This window comes from Pteropus medius, unplaced genomic scaffold, assembly GCF_902729225.1.
Source record: "Pteropus medius unplaced genomic scaffold, Ma_sr-lr_union100, whole genome shotgun sequence".
NCBI lineage: Eukaryota > Metazoa > Chordata > Mammalia > Chiroptera > Pteropodidae > Pteropus > Pteropus medius.
In genome coordinates this window covers 16,299,437-16,322,989 of record NW_024354503.1, presented here as the reverse complement: position 1 = coordinate 16,322,989, position 23,553 = coordinate 16,299,437, and the positions used below count along the sequence as shown (strand labels likewise).

General features: G+C 38.6%; 1 protein-coding gene across 10 annotated transcripts in view; it reads right to left on the bottom strand.

Moving 5' to 3' along the window:
- Positions 1 to 23,553, bottom strand: part of USP49 (ubiquitin specific peptidase 49) — a 75,328-nt gene that overhangs the window by 7,867 nt on the left and 43,908 nt on the right. For all 10 annotated transcript variants that reach the window (XM_039854968.1, XM_039854974.1, XM_039854976.1 and 7 more), the window contains 2 exons: positions 4,178 to 5,543; positions 2,690 to 2,894 (listed from right to left, as the gene is read on the bottom strand). In XM_039854968.1, coding sequence (XP_039710902.1) covers positions 2,690 to 2,894; positions 4,178 to 5,515 — 1,543 coding nt within the window. In that variant the 5' untranslated portion in view covers positions 5,516 to 5,543. The remainder of the gene's footprint in view (positions 1 to 2,689; positions 2,895 to 4,177; positions 5,544 to 23,553) is intronic.

The following is a 23,553-nucleotide window of genomic DNA, read 5'->3' as shown; positions in this document are numbered from 1 at the left end:
AGTTGACTATACCTAATCCTAATACATGCACTTTCAAATTTTTACCATCAGCAATTTCCAAAATTGGTATGGGTTTAGGATGGCACACTCCTGATGTCATGGGTTAATGGAATCTAACGAAAGGTCATTGCAACAACATGCACATGGAGGCATATGTTAGGGTTCTAGGCCTTTAAATATGGGCTTATAACTTAAATTATGATGTATCATAATATAACTTAAAAAGCATTTTGTGTTAATCAGAAAGGCCTAATTCTATTTCTTGCTCACATCTAGTTGTGTATGCTATTAGATAAATTATTCGAAACTCTGAACCTCAGTTTGCTCTCCTGTAAAATGGGTAATAATATATATATTTCAGGTTTAGGAAAAAGGTAAGAGGACACAAGATTACTAAAAGACAAAGTATTTAAAAAGATTTTTTCCCCAGCATGATATACTTGTGGCATATACAAATATTTAGAGACGAACCTGTTCTGATGTTATATTTTTATGTTGTGCCTAGTTTTCGAAACACGTTTCTTCGATAAAAGTACACTGTTGGACATGCAGGACAGGCTGGCTAAATTCACCCAGTCCAAAGCAGATTCAGTGCTCAGACTTCCATTTTGTTTCTAAAGCCACTGAATCGTGGTGGAAATGCATTTTTAAATTATAGCGAATAAACAATGAAAATAAAATTTTCTTAATTTCCATCAGAAGCCTTCTCTATAACCATTTACTAATGACTGCTCTGTTATTAAGTCAGTGAATGGATGAGAATAAAAAATTAATTAGTTCACTGTGGTGCCTGCTAATTGTCTTTGAGCTCTTGATATCATAGTCTCAGTGTCTGAAGAGCTCCGCATCCGATTCTGAGTCCTGTCTGTACTACCTGTGAAAGGCAGCAAATCACAGGCAGATGACGTTTCAGAGAGCTTTCTGTGACAATAGGATTTGGAGCTGTTGCTTCTAATAGATTGCAGCAGAATGAGTGTGCCATAGATTTTACTGGGACTGGCAGTCATGATATGTCCGGGCACAAACAGAAAGAGAATTCAAAGCGGAGCCTGGCCTTATTTTACATTCCTATTCACCAGCAGATTTTTGAAAATTATTGCAGCTCTTCCTGGGAACCCTTGCAGTGACTGCCGCTATCAGCAGAGGGAGTATGTGAGCTAAAATGAAGAACATGTAGAATCTGGCTTTGTTTCCCTAAAATGAAATTCACAAAGAAAAATAAATTACTGATTCAATTGAGATTGATCAGTTTTGTCTCCATTTGATTAAGCTGGCCACACGGAGAGGTGGAAGGCTGATAGTTTGGAAACTTCGTAAGCAACAGATCAATTCATCTTGTCCCTTTACCATAGCTTTCCTAACCTGCTATTATTTGAACTTGCCTAGAGAAATGTTGATAAATAGGCACATCTAGCAACCAGAAAAAAAATCTTTCTTGCAAAAATAAAAGTATTTCCTGCCTAATGTATCATGTCCGAGAATGACTGAATTAAAATTGTTAACATCCTTCTGTTCCTTACAAGTTAAAAAGCTTTATGAATCACCGTTTAAAAAAAAGATACTGCTCTAATAAGATAATTTAAGTCACTGCTTTTAAATCTCAGTATGGAACAGACAGGTGAGCCTACAATTAACCAAGTATAACATTTCAAATTTTGTTTTAAAATAACAAAATAATAGCAAGTATTACTTTTGATTTTTGTCCTGATTCTTCAAAGAAAACAGGTTTCCCACAATTTACTATTTTAAAAAATCATATGCAAATATATTAAGGATTACCATAATCTTTTTGTTCCCAAAACTTGTAGTCCAAAGGACTATATGGCCATAAGTTGATTTCTAGATTATCCATTAATTTTAGTTTCTAAATCTTCATATGCCAAAGTCCATTAATTTTAATTTCTAAATCTTTATATGCCAAAAAACCCAAACATGAGCTTCCAAGTATTTGTTCTGCACATCCTCTGGGAAATGCTGAGTTAGCAAAAGCATTAAGCATTAGTGTGGCAAGACAGAAGCGGCCCTGTATAAGATGCCCATGTGACCACATGGAAAGAGTTCCACTTCAAAATTAAAGCCGTGAAATTAAAACTTCCTTACGACCCCCTCTGAAATGCCAACCTTTCAAGCATGTGAAGAAACAAACAAATGCAGGAAGTAACTGAACCTGCCACAAAACAATGTACCTTTTGACTTGCTTTCTTGATCTTACTGTACAGATCTTCAGCGCCACTTCTGAGACTTTAAATCTACAAATTCAGTACAAAAGTACACTTTTCTGATGCCACAACCCTCAAACAGGCGATGCTACCTGAACTTAGATTAAATAAGAACCATCAGCCTCTACATGAATTTCAGCTGGGTCCCTGTAGCACTATGAAGCTAAGTACTCACATTCTTAGCTTAGTCTCCATTTCAAGATCCACACTTTCAATACCTCCCAAGATAAAAGTTCATGTCAATCACAGCAGGAGTCAAAGGAAGCACCGCTCCTAAGTTTGGTTTGTTTTTAAATATTTAATGTTCATATTCTTGTTTTCAGTAAAATGGGAGGAAAATATCTCTCTTAAAAGATGCTTTAGAACCACTCAATATTATCAGTGTTATTTTTGACTAAAAGGCAAAAGAAGCACCTTACACTGACATTCCAATTGTACACACCCCACCTACCCCGTGCCCCAGCACTCACTGTTACACTGGTCACAAGCGTAGATTCTCCCTTCCAGGGCCTCTGTCTCTGTGAACTTGGCCAGCATCTCAGTGAGCAGGCACTCTGTCTGATTCAAAGGGACAAACCCCTTTTCTATGCAGTGATAGCGTTCAGGAAATTCCAGGGACAGATCCCAAAAGGGCTCAATGGTGTTGGATTTGTAATTGCATGATATACATGTGACCTAGAATGAAAAGATTGATTTATAGGTTATAAAACTTTGAAACTTCCCATGTATGTTTTGGCCTGCTTTGTACGAGGCACAACTTGACCAAAACTAAGTGTGAAGTTTTCAAAAAATTGTTTAATTTTAATGTTAAAATAATAAATATAACTTTAAGGGAATTAGCGCACGTTACTTCTGTATATATTTCTATGTGATGCTAGCTGAAACTGGAAAACCATGCAGCAAAGAAGTTATTATCTACCCCTCTGTCTCTGCTCTCTCATAGCATGCTTTACCACTCAATGCTGTAGTACAGCCTATCATGGAATCAGTCTGAGATAGAGAAGTCGCAGATTCTTGTCTGCTTCTCTCACCTTCACACTCCTTCCTCCTCCAGACTTCGTTCTCTCCTTGAAGTCCAACTTGCCTCTCCTTTTGTCCTTGATTCTTGCAGCACCCCTACACTGATCCCTGTGTCCACAGAGCCTCAAAATACCTTGTGATTAGATCTACGCTCCCATTGTAACCTTCCCACATGCACCTTTCTTCCTATGGACTCTCAGAGGATAGAGGAAGTGCCTATAAATACTCCCCGTTCAAATGCCAAAAGCCTAAAAAAACGTTCTCTTCTCATCCGACTTATCATTCTTTTACAACACTAAATGCCAAGACAAAACCTCAGTAGCAGTGTACAGATTTTGCCCACCTTTTTAGCTCTAAAAATTATCTTTCTTCATATTCTCAGGAAGTCTTATCTATGAATCTTTGCTTATGTCCCTACATTGCTAAAGATCCAGGAAATAAAAGGTCATGGGGAGCAGAAGGGAGGCTTGCTCAGGCCTTTGGCATACTCCTAGCCACCTCACTTCCTTGTATGTAAAGAATGCTTAGGAAGGAAGAATACACATTCTTTCAAACTACCATGAAACCAGGGTTACGGGCAAACGGTTCAATTTCCTAAAATTGATCAAAGGATGGCATACCAACCATGGGTACTTAATTGTAATGAGAATATTAGATTACCCATATTGTCATAAAAGGTTAAAGACATTCACTAAAAACGAGAGATGGCAAGTTATACTGAAAATCTGCCCAGAAAGAGACAGGTGGCAAGTTCCCAACTCAGTGTACAGTACAATGAAAGGTACAATGGCCACCCTCCATTATGCATCGTTACAGCCATTCTTGGCTACCTCATTAGCCCAACAAACTGGGGGAGGCACTCACGGGAAGCCCAAACTCTTGCTAGTTACCCTCTAACGTGATGGACAGAATCGGGATTAGGGTGGGCACACACCTACCTGACTGAGAAGCTGCCCATGAAATATGGTGTTCACCACCTTTAAGACCTGTTTGGTGAGCTTCCTCTGGGAGAAGGGGATGAGGATCCGACGCGTGGTGCCCTCAGACTCGAGTTCTTGCTGCACTTTGTGCAACAGCTCACAGAGAAACTCCTGTGCGTCCTGCTGGTCGTAGCCGCGGAAAGCAGGGATCAGGCTCCACACCGAGTGAAGCATGGCAAAGGGAGACACCAGGGCCCACTTCCCGGACCACATGACTCGGAAGAGGGTGTGCAGTTCGTGGCAGAGGGAGATGTGCTTCGAGCTGGGCTCCTTGTTCTGGATGAGTTCTAAGCTCCTGGTGATGGAGGGCCCGTCATTCCAGCAGAAGCCCTCACGTTCGCACGACTCAGCCCTGACGTTCCTCGGTGACAGCTCGGTGGCTGAGCTGCTGGCCGGCCTGCCGGAGAGCGGCGCCTTCCCGTTGGTGGCTTTGGGAAAGAGCTGTTCCGTTTTGGAAGGGTCGAGGTTCAGGAAACACTCTCGGAACTTCTGGAGGTGGCTGAGCACCTGCAGGATGGAGTTCATGTAGCAGGTGTTGCCCAGATTGCGCAGGCCGGTGACACCCGGCGCCATGGCGGGGGCGCGGCGCGGCGGGAGGCGGCCCCCGGTGGGTGTGCGCGACGTGGCGGGGCGCGGGGCGGCGGCACGCGGCGCGTGCAGCAGTAGGCGCGCGCTCTTGCGCGGAGGGGCGCTGGCCAGCTCCTCCAGCAGCCGCCGCTTGACCTCTAGCCGCCGCTGCCGCGCCGCCTCCTTCTTACGCTCCAGCGCCTCCTCCCGCCGCTGCTGCTCCAGTTTTGCCTGGCCGCGAGAGCTCTTCTCAAACCAGCGTCGCAGCGTCTTGGCCAGCAGGCGCTGGCGCCGGTACCACAGAGCGGTGAGCATCTGCGGCTGTCCCTGAGGAGTGCGCGGCAGCGGGGCCGCGTCCTCGCCCGAGGCCATGGACCGCAGCGTCCGGCCGCGCCTCCCTGGCGGGTCCTGCTTCTGGCCCCTGACCGCCAGGAGGGAGCTTCTCAGCAGCTTCAGGTCCCCCTCCGGGTTATCATTGAGCACGTAGTCCTTGCACAGGTAACAGAACACGTAGAGATCTCGGACCTCCATGGCTAGCGGGTGTCCGGTCTCTTCAAAGTGTTTAAGGGCGTGATCCTCAATATAGCGGCCGCAGGCCACGTGTGAACACTTGAGACAAGCCCACACGGATTCTGTGGTGGTGCACTCCCTGCAGCACCACTTCTGAGGGTTCAGTATGGAGTGGTCCTGGGCCAGCCGCAACCGCCCTACATGTTTGCATCTATCCATGTCTTACAGAAGTCTCCACTCTTTCAACCTGGCACAATAGAGCCCCCAAAAAGAGAGAGAGAGAGAGAAAATCAAAAGCTTTCAGCAAAATATCTTCCTAGAAAAAAGCTTGCAACTGGCATTTCAACTCGACACTCATTAGTGTTTAATTCAAAATTAGTTCCTTTGGAAGGAAGTTTTTTTAAAAAGCAAATTTGGTACAGAATGAGGATTACAGGACAGTTAAATTCCTTAAAAAAGAAGAATCGTAAAATATTTGGGGGGCCTTGGCACCAATTTGAAACTTTACATTTTCTAAGCCTGTTTTATGCTTGAATATCAGCTAATTTTTATGTGCTCCTTAGAAAATGTCATTACCCTTATTTCACACTGCATCCAGCTGGCCACCAGGGGAAAGAAACTTGTATTCTGAACCATTTCTGACCTGACGATGTCCTGGAAGGAAAGCTTCTATATCTCATACTGATCAAGTATGTGGAAAGGGACAGGGGAGAGGAACTGAGACAAAAGACATAGTGTTTCAAATACCAGTAGAAGAAATGAAGACCCATAACTAAACTGACAATCTTAGTCAGTTTCAATGTATTTCAAAGCAGAGATAACAGGATAAGGTAAAGGGAAGAAAAATAAAGTCCTCTACAGTACTATTATTTTTATTTTCTTGAGTCTAAAGAATCTGGCTAAGGAGGTGATCCTCAATATAGTCAGCCTCAATCTAAGTAACATTTTCATGTCTGCTATGGTTTGAATGTTTGTGTCCTCCCCCAAAGTCTCATGCTAAAATCTTAACCACCAGGTGATGGTATTAGGAGGCAGGGACCTTTGGAAGGTGATTAGATCACAAATGGGTTGACCCTCATGGGATGAGCTCTCATGAATGGGATTAGTGCCCTCATAAAAGAGCTCCCTCACCCCTTCTGCCATGTGAGGACAGAGTGAAAAGCCATATGGCTCTGAACCAGGAAGTCCTTACCAGACACAGAATCTGGTGCCATGATCTTGGACTTCCCAGCCTCCAGAACTGTGAAAAACAAATGTTTATTATTTTTAAGCCGCCCAGTCTATGGTATTTTTGTTATAGCAACCCTGAGGGATTAAGACAATGTGTCTTTTTCAAAAGAATATTTACATTTTGTAGAAAGGGTGGGGAAACTCACCTTCTTTACTGAAAGGACAGATAAGTACAGAATTAGATAGATCTGTCTAATAGTGGAGTGGCTATTGGTATTTAACCGAACTATCATGACAAAAGAAAAAAAAGCAAATCTTCCAGATGAGATATGTGAAAATGCTTTTTAAAACATTGGTAACATACTGAAGTGGGGTTTGTTTTTTTATCTTCTAGCATTGCTTCTTCAATAGTATTCTTCAGAGAAACCTAATGGGCAATTTCGCCAAGGGACAGATGCTAAACAACTATTTTAAAAGAAAACTTTTTATTCTTTGGATCCTTGACAGGTGTTTTTTTTTGTTTTTGTTTTTTTTAATATCAGAATGTAAAATTTCCTAAAGGTGGTTCCCCTTATAAAAAGAACTTCCTTCACCTCCATTTCGTCTCCACTTTCATTTCTGTGTGCAGATGCAATTCCATGATTATGGGGTCACCCAGAGAAGTTCTAAATCCAGAGCACTCTGAGTAGTACCTTTAGTTAGTTTTCCAGAAGCCCTTTTGGCCTGGTCCTGTTGACAAAACCCACAAATATACTGCAGGACCATGAGATCCTGACCATTTTTTAGTGCCCATTCCAGATGGCGGAGTCACAGCTCTATACAAGAAACCCTTAGATCATACAAAGAAAAGCAACCTAGATAATATTTTCAATCAAGTCAGATCATGCTTTTCCTTTGAGCACTGTCAGGATTTAGTTTCTACTATATTATTTTTCTAATTATTAACTTGTTGCTAAGTGCCCTTCTAAAGTCATTCTCTGGATGTATTTATCCATTTCCTAACTAGATATAATATCCAGAGGAGATCATATGTTATATTTCTTTTTTTACTCCTTTGAATTTCAAGACTGGTGGGTACTCAACTCATAGTGGTCTAAGGTCTTCTGTCAGAATTACCTTCCTACACAGCCCAGAATGGTAGTGAAATAACCATTTCTGTTTACTTTTTGTAGGGCAGAGCCGAATTAAAACATACATACATTAAAAAGATGAAATGGTAAAAAAAAAATGAGCTTTTTGTTTTCTACTTATTACCAATCAAGTTGGGTACACAGATGCTTACAACTAATTACTGGGGACACAAAAGAAAATAATGAAAGAATGAAGGGGAAAAAAATCAAGAGGGCAATTCCCAAGTTTCTCGCTAATTTAATATTTTTCATAATGTAGCTCCTGAACCACCTATCAGCATCAGAATTCCCTAAGACAGCAGTCCCCAACCTTTCTGGCACTAGGGACTGGTGATCCTATGAGAATATAATGCCTGATGATCTGAAGTGGAGCTGAGGCGGTGATGCTAGCGCTGGGGAGCGGCTGCAAATACAGGTGAAGCTTAACTAGTTTGCTTCCTGCTCACCTCCTGCTGTGTGGCCCGGTTCCTAGGCCACAGACCGGTACCAGTCTGTGGCTCGAGGGTTGGGGATTTCAGCCCTAGGATACTTGTTATTTGTACAGATTTCTGGTCACGACTCCAAACCAGATGAATCAGGGCCTGGAGGAGGGGTCTAATAATCTCCATTTTAAACATGCTCTACAGATGATTCATTTATACATTAAAACCTTAGAACCACTGCACTAAATCCAGCAAATTACAGCGGGATGAAGAACACCTCACAGAAATCAAAGAATTATTTCTCAAAATCTTTTACTTAGACCGACAAGGTCCAATAGAACTTTCTGCAATGATGGGAATGTTCTTTATCCGCACTGTCCAATACTGTACTAATTAGCCACATGTGCCTACTGAGCACTTGCAATGTGGCTAGTGAGACTAAGGGACTGAACTTTTAATTTTATTTAAGTTCAATTAATTTAAATTTAAATAGCCACATGTGGCGAGTGATTGCAGCATTAGATAGCACAGACTTAAATATACTAGGACATACTATCTTTAGCTAACTTGGCTTTTCTTTTTGTTTTCTTTCCTTTGAAAGATTCAGTATTCACTGAATCATGCATATCTAAATAGCTACTCTTATAACTCAAAACCTGGCGAATCCCAGTCTTAGCCAATAGGAGGCTTGATGTGTCTTCAGGAATTTAATTGCTACTGAGATCTTATCACATGAAACAGCACGGCTTCAAATCCTTTGGAGAATATTTCTGTGAATGGGAATACAGCAACACAACACCCAGAGCATCGATGCCTTATGAAATCAACTCCTGTGCTAGGAAAAATATGCTGGAACAACCAAAAGCCAAAATAGAAAAACACTGAAAAACCATTCCACATTCTCTCCATGGAGAGCTGTCAAATGGAAAGGGCACTCTGGAAATTCTTTCTTCTGATTTCATTTTCTGATCTATAAATCTGCTGATCACGCACATCCTTTCCTGCACAGCCCTTTTCCCATTACAAATCTGTCGTGGCGACTCACTAACCTGCCATATGGCAGAGTAAATCCATTCAGGAAAACACAAGGGTACTTTGCACCTCACCACACTGATTTAAGCTTCTCTGGAGGAAAAACATACCTGATCATGAAATGGAAATCACACAAAAGTGACACAAAAGAAAAATGCCACCTTAATCAACACACAAAATAGAGAATAAAGAGAACACAATCTCAGGTACATTCAGTTCAAGAAAGACAATGTGTTTAACTCACCTCTCATACATATTCTGACCACTTTATTTAAGAACAAGGCCTAACACCCACAGGCATAAAGAGGAATTCTATTTTGTATTTTTCTGACATGTACACCTTTTCCTTCATATCTCCCAAAGGTCATAATAATCCTAACATTTCCACTTAAAACATACCTCATCGAGTGTGACAGGCACCCAATATCCAAAAGAGATAAACTTGCAGTGTAACTAGGAAAGGACATGATGAGCCTTAACAGTTCTCCATCATTTAAGTGGGTCAGCAACTTTAAATAAATGTCCTACACACCTTGGGCCTGTCTGCATGTGGAGAAAGTAAACCTGACAAAATATTAGCTTTTGCTTCTTTAATTACCATAGTTTTATTTTAAAAATCTGAATCAACTGGAGCTAAAAAATATAATCAATATTTAAAAGCATCCTACTATAATTAATATCACTAAGTAGTAAATTAAAAGATAATGAAATCTTTTCAATTCTTTCCTTTTGCTCTGATGAGAAACTTGCAGATCTACCATATTATTTTTAAAAAAATTATGAGACCACTGAACACTGCAATTATCTTTCAAAAGTCTATAGCTTGAAAATATGATTTGTCTTTTAATTGGACTATTCCAATTATTCTCAAATAGCAAATTTCTTAGCTAATCCTAAATATATTTCTACCTCACCAGAAAAAAAAAATTCTGGGGGAAAAATCAACAAAAGCAAAATAGGAAAAAAATGAAGAGAATCTATCTACTTTGGGGAGATTTCCATTTCTTCTCTCTCACTGTATTGATTTCTTTTCAGTTCTTAACTAAGGACAGTGGAATAATCCTGCCTGGTCTTGGTGAGACCAAGTGGCATAAATTCCAGCTTCAGAGAGAGTAGACACTATGGTAACATGCTGACAGCCTTCATTTACATAAAAGAATACTAATTACGTGGTATCATCAACATCTGCGATTCTGCTCACTGCCATATGCGACAGCACAGGGTATTTTAACCCTTCAACTTACTAAATGTACCCTAAATTATATGTACCACAAAGCCTGCAAAGACTGCTTAAAGAGACACAGTGAATACATTTTTACAAATAACAAGTGTTAAAAATGAACTTTATTTTCGACTAACATTTTATTTCCAAGAGATATAGGAAAATCTGATTTAATATAAATATACAATTAAGAAAAAGATTTTTAAAAACAAGGTAGAAATTACATTAATATGCAGTTAATAGCCCAAAGGGAAGAATGCCACATTCTAGAATATTCTGTAGGGCTTTAAAAGGCTATATTATAAGTACGACAACACTAGCCCTTTGAATTTTTATATTTATGGCTGAAATTTAAAAAAAATAATACAAAATAATAATAAATATCAAAAGTAGGGGCAGAGACTGAGAAGGGTGAGGTTAGGGACACTGTTTAGAAGTCCTTTGCAAAGAGACAGTGTGTGGGGCTGGGGATAGCTCTATGGGTGGAGTGCCCTCGCAGGCTGCCACACTTTTCCCCTTTTTCCCTTTCATTACCTCTCCCCAAATGTGGGGTGGGTATGTGAATCAGGAATAACCTATAATCAGAGTGAAGCTCAAAGACCTCTGTAGAGGCTGAATTCTCTGAGAGGGATTTGGAGGCTCTGACCTGAGAACTGGAATGGGCTCTTAAGCAGCTGCTCTGGGTCACAGGTGATGGTATGCTGATGTGCTGGAGCCTTGTGAGGTGTGCTATCACTCACTTAGTGTCAGTAAGCAAGTGCTGGCATTCAAGCATGAGTTTATCTAATCATAGGTTACAGCAGATTTAAGGTTATGCCCATGATAATGTCTCTATCACTTGTATTAGGATCTGCTTTCTTTCATGAAAAAGTAGAGTTCATGTAGGGAGCAGGGCCACACACAACACCCTGGTTTGCCTAGGGGAGGGGGCCATGCCTGCCGCTGAGCAGAGAAATAACAAAGAACAACCAGCACTGTACAAATGGTTTGCTCTGTATTGCATACTAACTTCTCTAACCATGTAAGAGCCAGATTGGATCTAAGCCCTCTGTACCTTCAGTCTCTGTTCTTTTGTTTGTCTCCTTCCTCTCCAGGTACAGATATGCCCAAGCCTCTCCGGTCAAAAGGAGAGAGATACAGACAGATCTAAGTTTTCCCTGCCTCTAGAATATCCTTGACACTGTTTCTAGCTTTTTCTCCTTCTGCCTATCTTATTTCTGGCAAGAGTAATGTGCAGCTTCATCTTCTTCATAACTCATTCTTTAACACCTTCACTTTATGGAAACTGTTTTCTTAAAGGTCATTAGTGATCTCCTTATAGCTAAGTTCATTAGCCTTTTCTCAGTCCCCATCCATATCTATTCTGCATTTGATACTGAACACACATTCACTGCATTTTAGGCTACTGTTCATTTCTGGTTTTCTTCCTATTTCTGTAATAACACTTATGTTTTCATATGTATTTCTCTTCCTTGAAATGTAGGCTTTTTAAAGGTTCTGTCTTCAGCTCTCTTCTCAGTGATTTCATCTATTGCTAGGATGTCCAGTATCATTTCTATGAGATAATGTATTTTAAATCTCACAAACATGTTCTAAAACCACTTTATTGAGACATAGTTTACATACCATAACATTTACTCATTTAAAGCAAAAACCTCAATAATTTTTTGTATATTCACCGAGTCCTAAAAATACTTTTGAATATAAAAAAATTCCATTTCATTGCAGAGACTCAGTATCGGGTTGAATTTTCTCACATTCAGATACTTGCATTATGGTATTACTACTATTAATGATATTAGTGAGTTGAAGCATTGAGCATGGTTTGTGCTTTTCTGTTTGTTTAGCAGCAGTGATGATCATGCACCAAGTTATACACACTGTCTCATCCAGGTCTCCTGGTGATCCAAATATGTAAGATGACTGCTAGGGAGTTAAGGAGATGCCATCTGTGGAACAAAGCTTAGCTAGCTGGCCTTCAAGGGATTAGACTTTTTGATTCATTAACCTAATACTTTTGCCAAAGAGGTCTGTGCCTAAAACTTAACCCCTTTTCCAGGATAGTAGACTGGGGGCAAGGTGGCTAAAGAAGACTGCTCATATTAAATTCAGAGAAATTCTGAATACACTGAGAGCATGCACACGCACACACACACGTTACCTGTGACTCTGTGCAGAGAAGTGGCAGTCAACACTGGAGGGCAACCAGGTTGGCTGTGTGAGGATTAAATAGTCTGCTTCAGAGCTGAGTAGTTTATGCTGCTTTCAGATCAAAAGGGCCTACTTGCTGCAACCTGGTGGTGTTGTAGCATGATCTCCCTGACAAGCTAATGTTAAAGCAAGGTTGAAATTACTCCATTGCCACATGGAAAAATTATATCGTTACCAGTGAAAGAATTAGTGTTTACCCTTCAAAAATCTGACCACAGGAATCATGATTTGTCCCTGCAGTATGCCTCCAAAACACTATGTTCTCTCCAACAGCTAGGCAGTCAGATAGATATATACATACACGCATATGTCGAACTATGTGAACTATGTATACATGTATGTATATATATGTATGTGTCAAAATTTCTTGAATTGTGTCCTTTAAATTTGTGCAGTTTATTGTATGTAAATTATACCTCAAATACAGCTGTTAAAAATTATACACACACGTGAATAATTTACCCCTAGTGAAATAATTAATCTAGGCAGCAGTTCCTTAAACTACTGAAAGCTGACAGGAAATTTATAATGGATGGATAAGGCTGACGTCACCTGACTTCACTGATCAATTTTACACTGAAAGTAGAACAACCAGACATTATATGCTTCCCTAATACGATGCAATAAGAGGCTCACAGCAGCATCACCTATAAAGCACTCTTGTTAAAGAAGTAAACCAGAGCCCAGTGAAACCTCTGGAAGTTATAAGAAATATGAGAGATAGGAACATGTTACCGCAAGGCTGCAATTAGCCAAACTGACAAATCAGAAAGTGGCAAATGCTATAGGATCGATGATCTGAAATCTTTGACAAGTAAATGGCATGAAGAAAAAAGAGGGTGGGTGAGTGGATGGATCTGCTTTGGATTACAAGAAACCTAGAAATATATCAACAAAATGCAATGTGTGGTTCTTATTTAGATCCTGATTTGAACAGACCAACTATAAAAAGATATTTTGAGATAACTAGGAAAAAATACTTAAAATACTTTCTGCCTCTAGCTATATCACTATATTTTTTTAACAGTTTCATTGAGGTGTAACTGACAATCAACTGTACATATTTAAAGTGTACAATTCGATGTTTTGACATATAGTATATACTTGCAAAATCGCCACAATCAAAATAATGAATACATCCATCACCCCCCAAAAGTTTCTTCATGACCATTTGTAATCCTTCCTTTCAGCCTCCCTCCCCACCATCCAGGTCCACAAATGGAGAAATTTAAACACAAACTAAGTATTACACAACACGAAATTATTATTAATTTGATGTGACAATGGTACTATAATTATATGTTTTTAGCTTTTACTCTGGAGTGTGTTTATAGGTGAAATATTATGTATGGAACTTGTTGTAAAATATTCTAGAGGAAAAAGTGGCAGGAAGATAGATGAAACACAGCTGTCAAAACATTCATAATAGTTGAAGTTTGTTGATGGGCACATGGAGTTCATTATACTATTCTTTATTTTCGTGAATGCTTACAAAGTTCCATAAAAAAATTTAAAGACAAAAAAAAAAGCAAACAATATACTCTCTGATAGCAAAAACCTTGAGATACAAACCATTCACAAATTAGGCAAGTTATGAGACACCTTTCATGTCTATCGTTTACCATCATGTCTAGTTTTACTTTGAAATGCACCCTTCTCCCCACTCCCCACAGACACATCGAATCAAAGCAATGCAGTTTTTCTCCGCAGTGTTAGTCACAGAGATGGCTAGCACAGTCCTTTTGGTCTGGGCCTCCAGTATACCTTTTAAGACTCAGGTGGCAACTTCTTCACAGCCTCCCACATTTTTCGATGACTTCAGCAGATTTTTGCCCACAAAAATCTCCTGAGTACCTTTCTCTTTTGGGGCTGCAAAGCCACTTTAGTCAATTTGTTGAAATGTTCTTTCTTAGTTTAATGTATTCTCTCTTTCTGAAACTTCCTCCTTTATCGAGAAAGAAAATTCTCTAATTTTTTCTCCATTCTGCTTCTTCCTCACTAACTCTGATCATCCAGGTGGCAAGGAGCTCATCCTATACTTTTCTAAGTCTCACTGTATTCATAGCACATAGTAGCACAGAATTTACATTTTTAAAAATCCCAATATTTATGTTCTCTGACCCCAGTCAGATAAAGGTTACTCCCAGTCCACATTATGTTTGGCGAAGAAAATTTGGCCACAGATTCAATACAATATTCACAAACATCAATCGACAGGTTGTTTTCCAGTTGAAACTGTGGAATGTTTCTCATAGAAATAATGCTATGAATAGTACTTGGTCCAGTTTAAAAGCCTATTGAGCCCATCGTGTATCTAGAGTATAGTACTAGAATACAGTACTATGGAAGCTAACTACCAAATGTATTATTCTGAGAACATTAATTCAAAGTTTCAACTTGAAATGCCAAGAATTGCTTTCCCAGCTGCAGCCCAGGCAGTGAAATCGGGAATCTCCCTCCTCCCACTTTCCCCACATGGCTGCAGAGGGCTTTCCACACATGGCCATTTGTATGGAAGACAAATATAGAATATACGTTAGCAACTGCCTAATGTGGGAAAAAAGAAACCATTTCTGTGAATAGAAAATAAATCTAGAATTCACAAATGGATCATCAAGATTAGATGCAGTGTTAGCCACTTGAGTGGCTGTTCTAAGGAATGGGGAACCCCATCTTCCTGATGGCCTGTTTCATAAAATGACAGCAGTATATTTAGTCCTGTGCCCTTCCCAATAATAGACCAAAGCACATCTGTCAGAACAGAGGTCCATCATATTTTGCATGAATGGAGACTCAATGTTTGAGCACTTTATTTCAAGAACAAAGAAGACAAATATCCAAAATGAAAGGGGCAAATACAAAGACGATATTTGTTATATACATACAAAAGGAGAAACCTGGAAGCTACGAAGATAACACTCAGGCACTTTAATAAAGAACAGGTTAAATAAACTATAAATTGGCCATACAATGGAAACCACCAGTAGTTTTTTGTTTTGTTTTTTTAAAGAGGCAGGTCTATGTGTACACCAGTTTAAAATACAGTATGTGAAAAAAGCAAAGGGGCAGACTGGCATATATAATATGACATCATGACTAAAAAACTACACATAATCTCTCTCTCTCTTATGCAATTTAGAGGATAAACAAAAAACTGGAACCACCGCATGCCCTCTGGTGGCAAAGTTGAGGTGAGGATGGAAAAAAAGAGACTCAGTCATCAACCTTTGTACCTTTGGGAGGAAAAATCATGTCTTATCTATTTTAAAAAGAAATATAGCAACTAGGAAACTGTTTCAACAATCTTAAAAAATTCAGGCATCAGCAAGATGACTAAAGGTAAGTACAGAGCATATACTGTTTATTATGTTTTCATTGGAAAATAAGATTTAGAAATAGGCAGTCTGATGATATTTATGGTATATGGAGAACCTGAGGAATTATATTCTAGAAGCACTAACTGTTGCAAAAGGAATCTCACTCACCCCTTTTCCATAAGCTTATGACTAGCTAAGTGCAGACCTCTTCGGCTTATTGCAGAGTGGCAATATAGCAGAGCCTCAGTCAGTCAAGTGTCAATCATTTGAAATTTCATATCAGCCAAGGTACCAAGGTAATTTCTATTCTACTTCCCTAGGGGTCACTACTGAAAATCGTCCATAGCAGTGAATCGTGGGCAGGCTCTTTCCTTTCTCAACTCTCAAGAGATCTTCCTTTCCTTCGTGAAACAACTCCTAACATTATTCCAGTTGACTAGCCGGCAAAATTTCTCTCTCAACACCCAACCAACTTCTCTGAAGAAGAGTGAGTATGAAAATATGTGTGTTAGGGGATGGTGAAGGTAATCAGCTGAATATGAAGGACACTATAAGCTTCAGTTTCCCAGTCTGTAAAGCTGGGGAGCAGCAATACCTACTTCAAAGAGTTGTTCTGAGAGAGGCTGAAATGAGATAGCCGTGTAACTGCACTAGGAAAGTGAATGACTCTAAAGTACTGGCTGACTTGGTCACTTCGTCACCCACCCCTGAAAAGTTATTTTTGCCTCCATAGGGCCTAAAGTCGAGCTGGCTAATTGAGAAGCTTATAGTAACTGATTATCTGGTCTTGATTTTATCTAGATAGTGTCGTCTAATAAGGCATTCATAATAAAATAATTTTAAATAAGAAATTAGAGGATACTTTTATAATAAAAATGAGAAAAATTGCTATCTTTCCAAAGCAAATTAAAGGGTTTTTCTAATATTATCTGTTCTCTTAGGTCTTTAAAAATTGTTTAATAACAATCCAGTGCAAGGAGAGTAAAAGTCCAATTAAGATATTAAAAACGAGCCATAAAATGCAGTTGAATTAAAGAAGCAGAATCAGTCTCAGCTCACTCTTCAATGGGGTATGCTCATTGAAAACTTACAGGTCCAACAGAATGTGCTGCGTGGCAAAAATATAAAAGGGGCCTTCTTTCAAATAAAGCATAGAAAGCATTTCAAAGACGTGAACTGTGCATGAACCCTCATCTCTCGTTTAAGAATAAAGCAGAAGTTCTTCGGGAACTCAACTACAGTGAGCAGGCACAGAAGAAAAGAGGGCCAGTGCACACCCAGGCAATGAACTTCATGTAGTTCAAATCCCATAAATCCCAGCCACTTCTGCTCTTATTTTAACGATATCAACCCTCCTGGTCTGCCAGTGAGTCCCACTATTTGGACTAAGTTGTTGACATCCCCATTAAAAGGCAAATATAGAATCTTATAAGGGAAACACACAAAGCCAATCAACCTCTAGTAACTAAATGCAGATTAATTTACCATAGCAGGAAGTGGAAAGCAGAGCTCTGAGGGACAGGATAAATAGATGCAGTGAAGAAGAAACTAAAGAGGAAGAGAAAAGTATGAATCACGGCCTGAGGCCCCATAGAAGGAAGACTTGAGCCTTCAGGGGTAATGGACACCAAGGAGCAAAGTTCCAGAAAGAAAATATGAGAACACAAAAAATGAGCCTTACTGACTTCATAATTTTTTCCAGTATCCTTCTTATGTTGCCTGTGGTAACTGTATTAAACATTGTACATACCCGTGAAATTATAATTTCAGTGAGGTGTAATGAAATAAGATATACGTGTATATGTGAATAACTAGAAAATTTATGAACATGTGTTGTTTGAGCCTGACATCTCAGTAAATTTCAGTTTGTTACTTTTAAATTAATGTCACTAAAGCCAAGGGCAAATAAAGTCCCCATCAAACCACCTAACTCAGCTACAGTCAATTTATCAAAACACATACATCATCACTATACCTATCAATTGTACAAGAACTTTCCAGAACTAATAAGAACTAAACTGCTTTGAATGAACTATCAATAAAAGACATCATAGGTAATACTGGCAAGAAGCAAAATAATAGACATTACATATTCTAAGAGATCAACCAACAGACCTCTAAGAGATCGTTTAATGCATTACTAATTCTGAGAGGCCAGCTTATGAATCTGCCAGTAAAGAAAATATAATTTTTCCAGATACGACGTGGACCTTAATGGAAAGGTGTTGACGTCAGTGAGCAGGTTCAAGAAATAAGGAATCGTCACTTTGTGTTCATATATGGCAATGATATAAAATGACTCCAAAAGAGCAGATAAGTCTTTGTCTTCTGAGATTGAAGTTTGAAAGAAAAAAAATATAGTGGACACAATAATCCACCTGTTAAAAATACCAAAAATCTGAGGTCTGATTGCAAAGTTCTGGAGAACCCCAAACCCAATCAGTGTGACCCAAGTAAAACATCAGAGAGCCAGGAAGAACATGACTATCAAGGACTGTCAACCTATGCCTGACCACAAACTGGGGGCCAACAGTAAGGGGGGACATATTCAGAACAATAATTAGGCAGTGCTCTTCCTACACTGCTGAGGGATGTAGGTCCCCCAATTAGTAAATAACATTTACTTGAGCCTGGTGATAGCATAGAAGAGTCTGATACCATTAGTCACTGAAACCATTCACAGACTCCCTTTGCACTTATTCCTTGCACAGAAAACCAAAATTGATTTTCTATGTCGTTCGCCTTCAGGGAGAGAATACAGTAAACATCAAACTCAAGTATGGCTAACAGTTATATTCCTGTCAATGCAGCTTCACTTTGATTATTTTGACCACATAAGTCAGTTCTTAAAAAGCTGGTCACCATATTTTGTTCTCACAAACTTGAGGTTCTGAACCTGTAGAGTTAAGGTCTAGACCCCAGTTATGACTTCATCAAGCTAATGCCACCTGGGAGGGCTCAGAGTAGGAGGCTAGCTAGCAGGGAACTTCAGGGGCATTTCTCTGTTTAGGATCTCTCCAAGTAGAAAATAGTTGGACAAAATTTGGCTGGGGCTAGGTTTTTCAGTATATTTATAACCAACTTGCATTACAAATAATTATATAAACTATCACTTATTAAATACTGTATGTATTTTAGGATGAGTTTGTAAAATTGTCAAAAGAAATCCTTCTGAAATTTTGATTGGCAGTGCATTGAATTTACAAACGTATTTGGGACAAATTAACCTTTTAACGATAGTGAGTCTTCCCATCCACGAACATGATATGATGTCTATTTAGGCCTTTCAATATGTTTCCTGCAAAAGACTTACATATTTCTTGTTTAGATATTTCCTGGATACCTTTTTAGTTTTTATGACTATTTTTATGGCTATTATGAATGGGATCTTTTAAAAAGTATATATTTATTAAATGGTTATTGCTAGTGTACAGGAATGTGACTGATTTTTGTATTAGGTTGAATCATATGAAACAGCTGATATCTGACTGTTTCAAACTACAAAAATGATAATTTCATATAGTTCAACCACAAGGTTCATCTGATATTCAGCAACCTTGCTGAACTGTTACTAGTACTAATACTTTGTAGATTCTCTTGAATTTTCAATGCATAACCATATCTTCTTCAAATATAGACAGCTTTGTCCTCTTTTTTTCTACCTATCTTTTACTTCTTTTCTTGTCATCTGGCTTTCAGGAATGCCAGTTCAATACTGAACAGTAAAGTGACAGTGGGCACAATGCCTTGTTCTCAACTTTACCATTAAGTGTGATCTATCATAGGCCACCGCGCCCCCCTTATTTCTAGCTTGGTAAGAAGAAAATTTTCAGTTTCTTCTGAACCTATTAAGAAAATCATGACTATCCTCCCTTAAAAATTAATATGTTGGATTATATCACTGATGGATTTTCTGATTTTGTAACATCTTTGTATATAATAAAAAACTATTTGGTCATGATGTTTAGTTTTATTTTTTAATACAATAATACATTCAATCAGCTAATATTTTATTTAGAATTTTCACATCCATATTCAACAGTGAGATTAGTCTTCTGTTTTCTTCTACTGTCCTTTTTTTGTAACAAGATTACAAAAATGAGATGGATAGCTTTCTCTCCTTATCTCTTCTCTTAAACAGTTTAATTCTTCCATGGTTTGTCTGGTAAAATTTACCTGTTAAGTTGTCTCTTCTAGGCATTTTTTAGGATTGTTTTACTGGTGGATGTAGCTAAGTTCAGAGCAAGACCCATATGTCCTCCCAGTAACCACAGGTCTCCAAGCCCTGGGAAAATATGTCTTGTTAATCCAGTGTTTACTTTAACACCTGCGGAAATTCCATGTTGATTTATACTTTTGAAATTTTCAAATAAAGAGTAAGTTAATGACAGACAATAGTGTGGTAAATAGAACAGATCTGCAAGCAATTCAAATTTACTAAAGCAGGATTAAGCACTAGTACTGACTGGCCAAGAGATGGTTAAACACTGGTGCTACTTGTACAGGCTGATTGACATTGAGACTGTGACAGGCACCTCCAAAGAAGATAACCTGCATTATGGCTATAAAACGTGGTGCTATTGTTTTTGAAGTAAGCTAATCACTTCCCTTCACCACTAGCTCTCCCAAGCTTCAAATTCCATTTTTAACGTTAACCACTACTCCAGTTAAAAAACAAAACAAAACAAAACAAAACAAAAAAAACCAAAACCACCACCTTTAACAGTTCATCACTACCTGTGTGATAAAGTTCAAGTGCTTCAGCCAGCCTCCAAAAGTATTCCACACAATCTGACCCCAAACTAGCTTCCACTGTTATCTCATACCCTTTCTTTGCATGCAAACAACCAGTAAGACTAGTCTACTTACCATTTCCTCAAAAGTCCTGCGAACACACACTTCACTTCCTTGCAATACTATCCTGTCCCCTCTATCCTAATCCTTCAAAGCCCAGTTTAGGTTCCATTACTTCCATAAGCTCTCCAAAAAAGAATGCCTCATTGCCCACATCCCTCGGTTGTTTAGCTGGTTTCCTAACTATATTCCAAGCTCCTTAAGGCGAAGGCTGTACCACTTTTTACCATTTCTTACCTAGGGCTTTTGATACAGACAAAAACTAAGAACTTGATATCAAATCTTTCCTAGGCATCTTTTACTAGTGTTAGCTGCCAGTCTTAATTTCTAATGCTAGGTGGAGCTCCTTCATTTTGATAGATAAACTGAACTATTTTGCATTAAGCAGAGACAATTATCTTTGAAAATTCTGTTAACTGCTCACTTAGTCTATTCTTCTCAGTTCCAGTTAATTTGCAGGACACTTGTACATATGTACTTGTAAATGCTTAGGTCTTAATATAAACAAAATTTGGTATGTGCAGGCAAAAAGTCAAATGTTTAAAAAGAGTTGGCTTACCAGATGTGCTCTTCGCAAAGAGAAAACAAGCACAATATGGGTGCTATTTTTGATGAAGTGATATATTTGAAGAAGTTAGTTTCTTTCAGCTGGAAACTCAGTGTTATTATGAGGACTGTGTTGTTCACAGATATCAGCTTCCATGAAAGGACAATTTGAGCAACAAGTAAATTTAGCCAATAAATATTTACTGAGGGTCCATCAATGATGTACCAAGCAGTATGCTTTAGGCACAGAAACCAGCCAAATTAGGATTGACAACATTATAATTAATGCAAATGATTGACTATTTTGATGTCTAAAAATGCTAGAATAAACATAATTCAATAGTTTTTATTCTTTTGGGATTGAAGATCTTATGGTACTTCCAGCTAGCTTTTCTGCCCTTTTTTTTGGCGGTGGGGGGGTGGGGAGGGGTACTTTTACTTGAACACTAGTTAATGAAAAATTTAGACTTAGGCTTCAGAAAGTAAATTTTTGTTGTTTATTGAATATAAAATGCTTCCTCATTCTCATAACTGAAATAAATTATTGATAACTTAAGAATTATAATAAGTGATAAAATGTTGAAGCACTGACATGCAACACTGTTCCAAAGGCCCCCTCCACACTCTAATCATACAAGGTTTTGGAGACTGACTCTAGTTTTAAATTAAAAAATCTGAAATGCAAAAAATTCCACATGAAAAATCTACTGAGGCTTCTCTCTCACTAGTTCTCGTTGGTATGAGTGAGAATTCCCTCATACGTGCCATTCATCATGGGTGAGAATCTCGGCTAAAATAAGGTAGAAGTGGACAAAATTTTCACACTATGGGTGTAAGGGAAATGTAAAAAATAGTAGCAAGACTTCTGTACCCCAACAGGAACCAAGTGACAGAGTGGGCTGACAGATCATCTGCCTTTATTAGTAACCTAGGTCAGGCAATTCAGTGTCTGATTTCAAAACTGCCTTGGCAGTCTCCGAAAAAGCTGTTGTAGAATTCTGCCCTTTTGATAAAACACTGCCAATGATGCTAAAATGATCACAGAACTAGAAAAATGTGTTGAATATATTAGCAGGTGCACTGGCATATCAATAAACAGGGCTTTAAAGTCAAATGCGCACATATTTAAATAGCTAAAAATACAAAAACATGCATGCCCATCATTAGGAAGAAATCAAAGTGGGCAACTAACAGAAATTTGTGCTATTATTTTTCATGAGTTCCTCTGCAGTGTGGGGCATTCTTAGGTCTTCCATGTCCTTGAGATGTCTGACCCTATGATTCTCAAGTTTATTACCCACTTCATTCCTATAACTTTCATACTTTACCTCACTCTATCATAATATCGAATACTACCTAAGAAGGCTCCTATGCTATTGAGAAATGTAAACAATGGCTATATACAATAGTAATAACAATAGTATTTAGTAAGGTACAACAAGTATCGAATATTTTTTCACAACTTCTCTAGTCCTAAAACAGCCAGATATTATTATTCTCATTTGATATATGAGGCTTCTGAGGCTCAGTAATGTTAAATAACTTTCTTAAAAACACACAGCTAGAGAACAGTTGAGCCAACATTCAAATGTAGTACTGCCTATCTTCAACTCTTGTAATAATTGACCATATTCAAGAGATAGGGAAGAAAAAAAGTAATGTAACAGTAATAATGGGGAGATGTTGGGAAAGAAGAGAAGTGGTGGTGATTCTTGACGAGATGCACCATTCTGAGACTAAACCACCACTTAAATCTTCAACCTGAGTCTTTACCCACCATGGGACAATCCTTATGGTGGAGAACACAACTTACTACTGGGTTGCTATGTCTTACACTTATTTGGTACCTCCCAGAGTAGCAAAGGCTTAATAATGCCTTTTGGACGGGTGGACAAGTAGATAGAAGGATGACAAATACACATTTAGCATGCAAGGGAGGTTTTAGCCAGCTTTAAGAGACACTCATGCCATTAACTTGTCCATAACAAGATTCTGAAATGCAATCATGAAAGCTAACTTGATTTGCAACTTAGTTTTGTTAGGTTACTCAAGAGTGGAAAATAGAAGGCATTGAGATGTACAAGCAACTGTTGTTTTAAGAACCAGAGACACTAACAAAAGTTGCACAAAGAAAAGTGAATGATATAAATTGAATAGGTGGGAAGGAATTTAACAAGAGTAGACAGAAAAACTGGCAGAAACTGAGAAAGGTCTTTTGGCTCACAGAAAACACTAAGTCTTCACAAAATAGTACCCAAAAGTCCCCAAATAAGACACTTTGACCAGTAAATATGTAATCTGTTTAAAAAAAAAAAAAACCATTTCCATTCCCTTTTCTTCCCATTTCAATGAA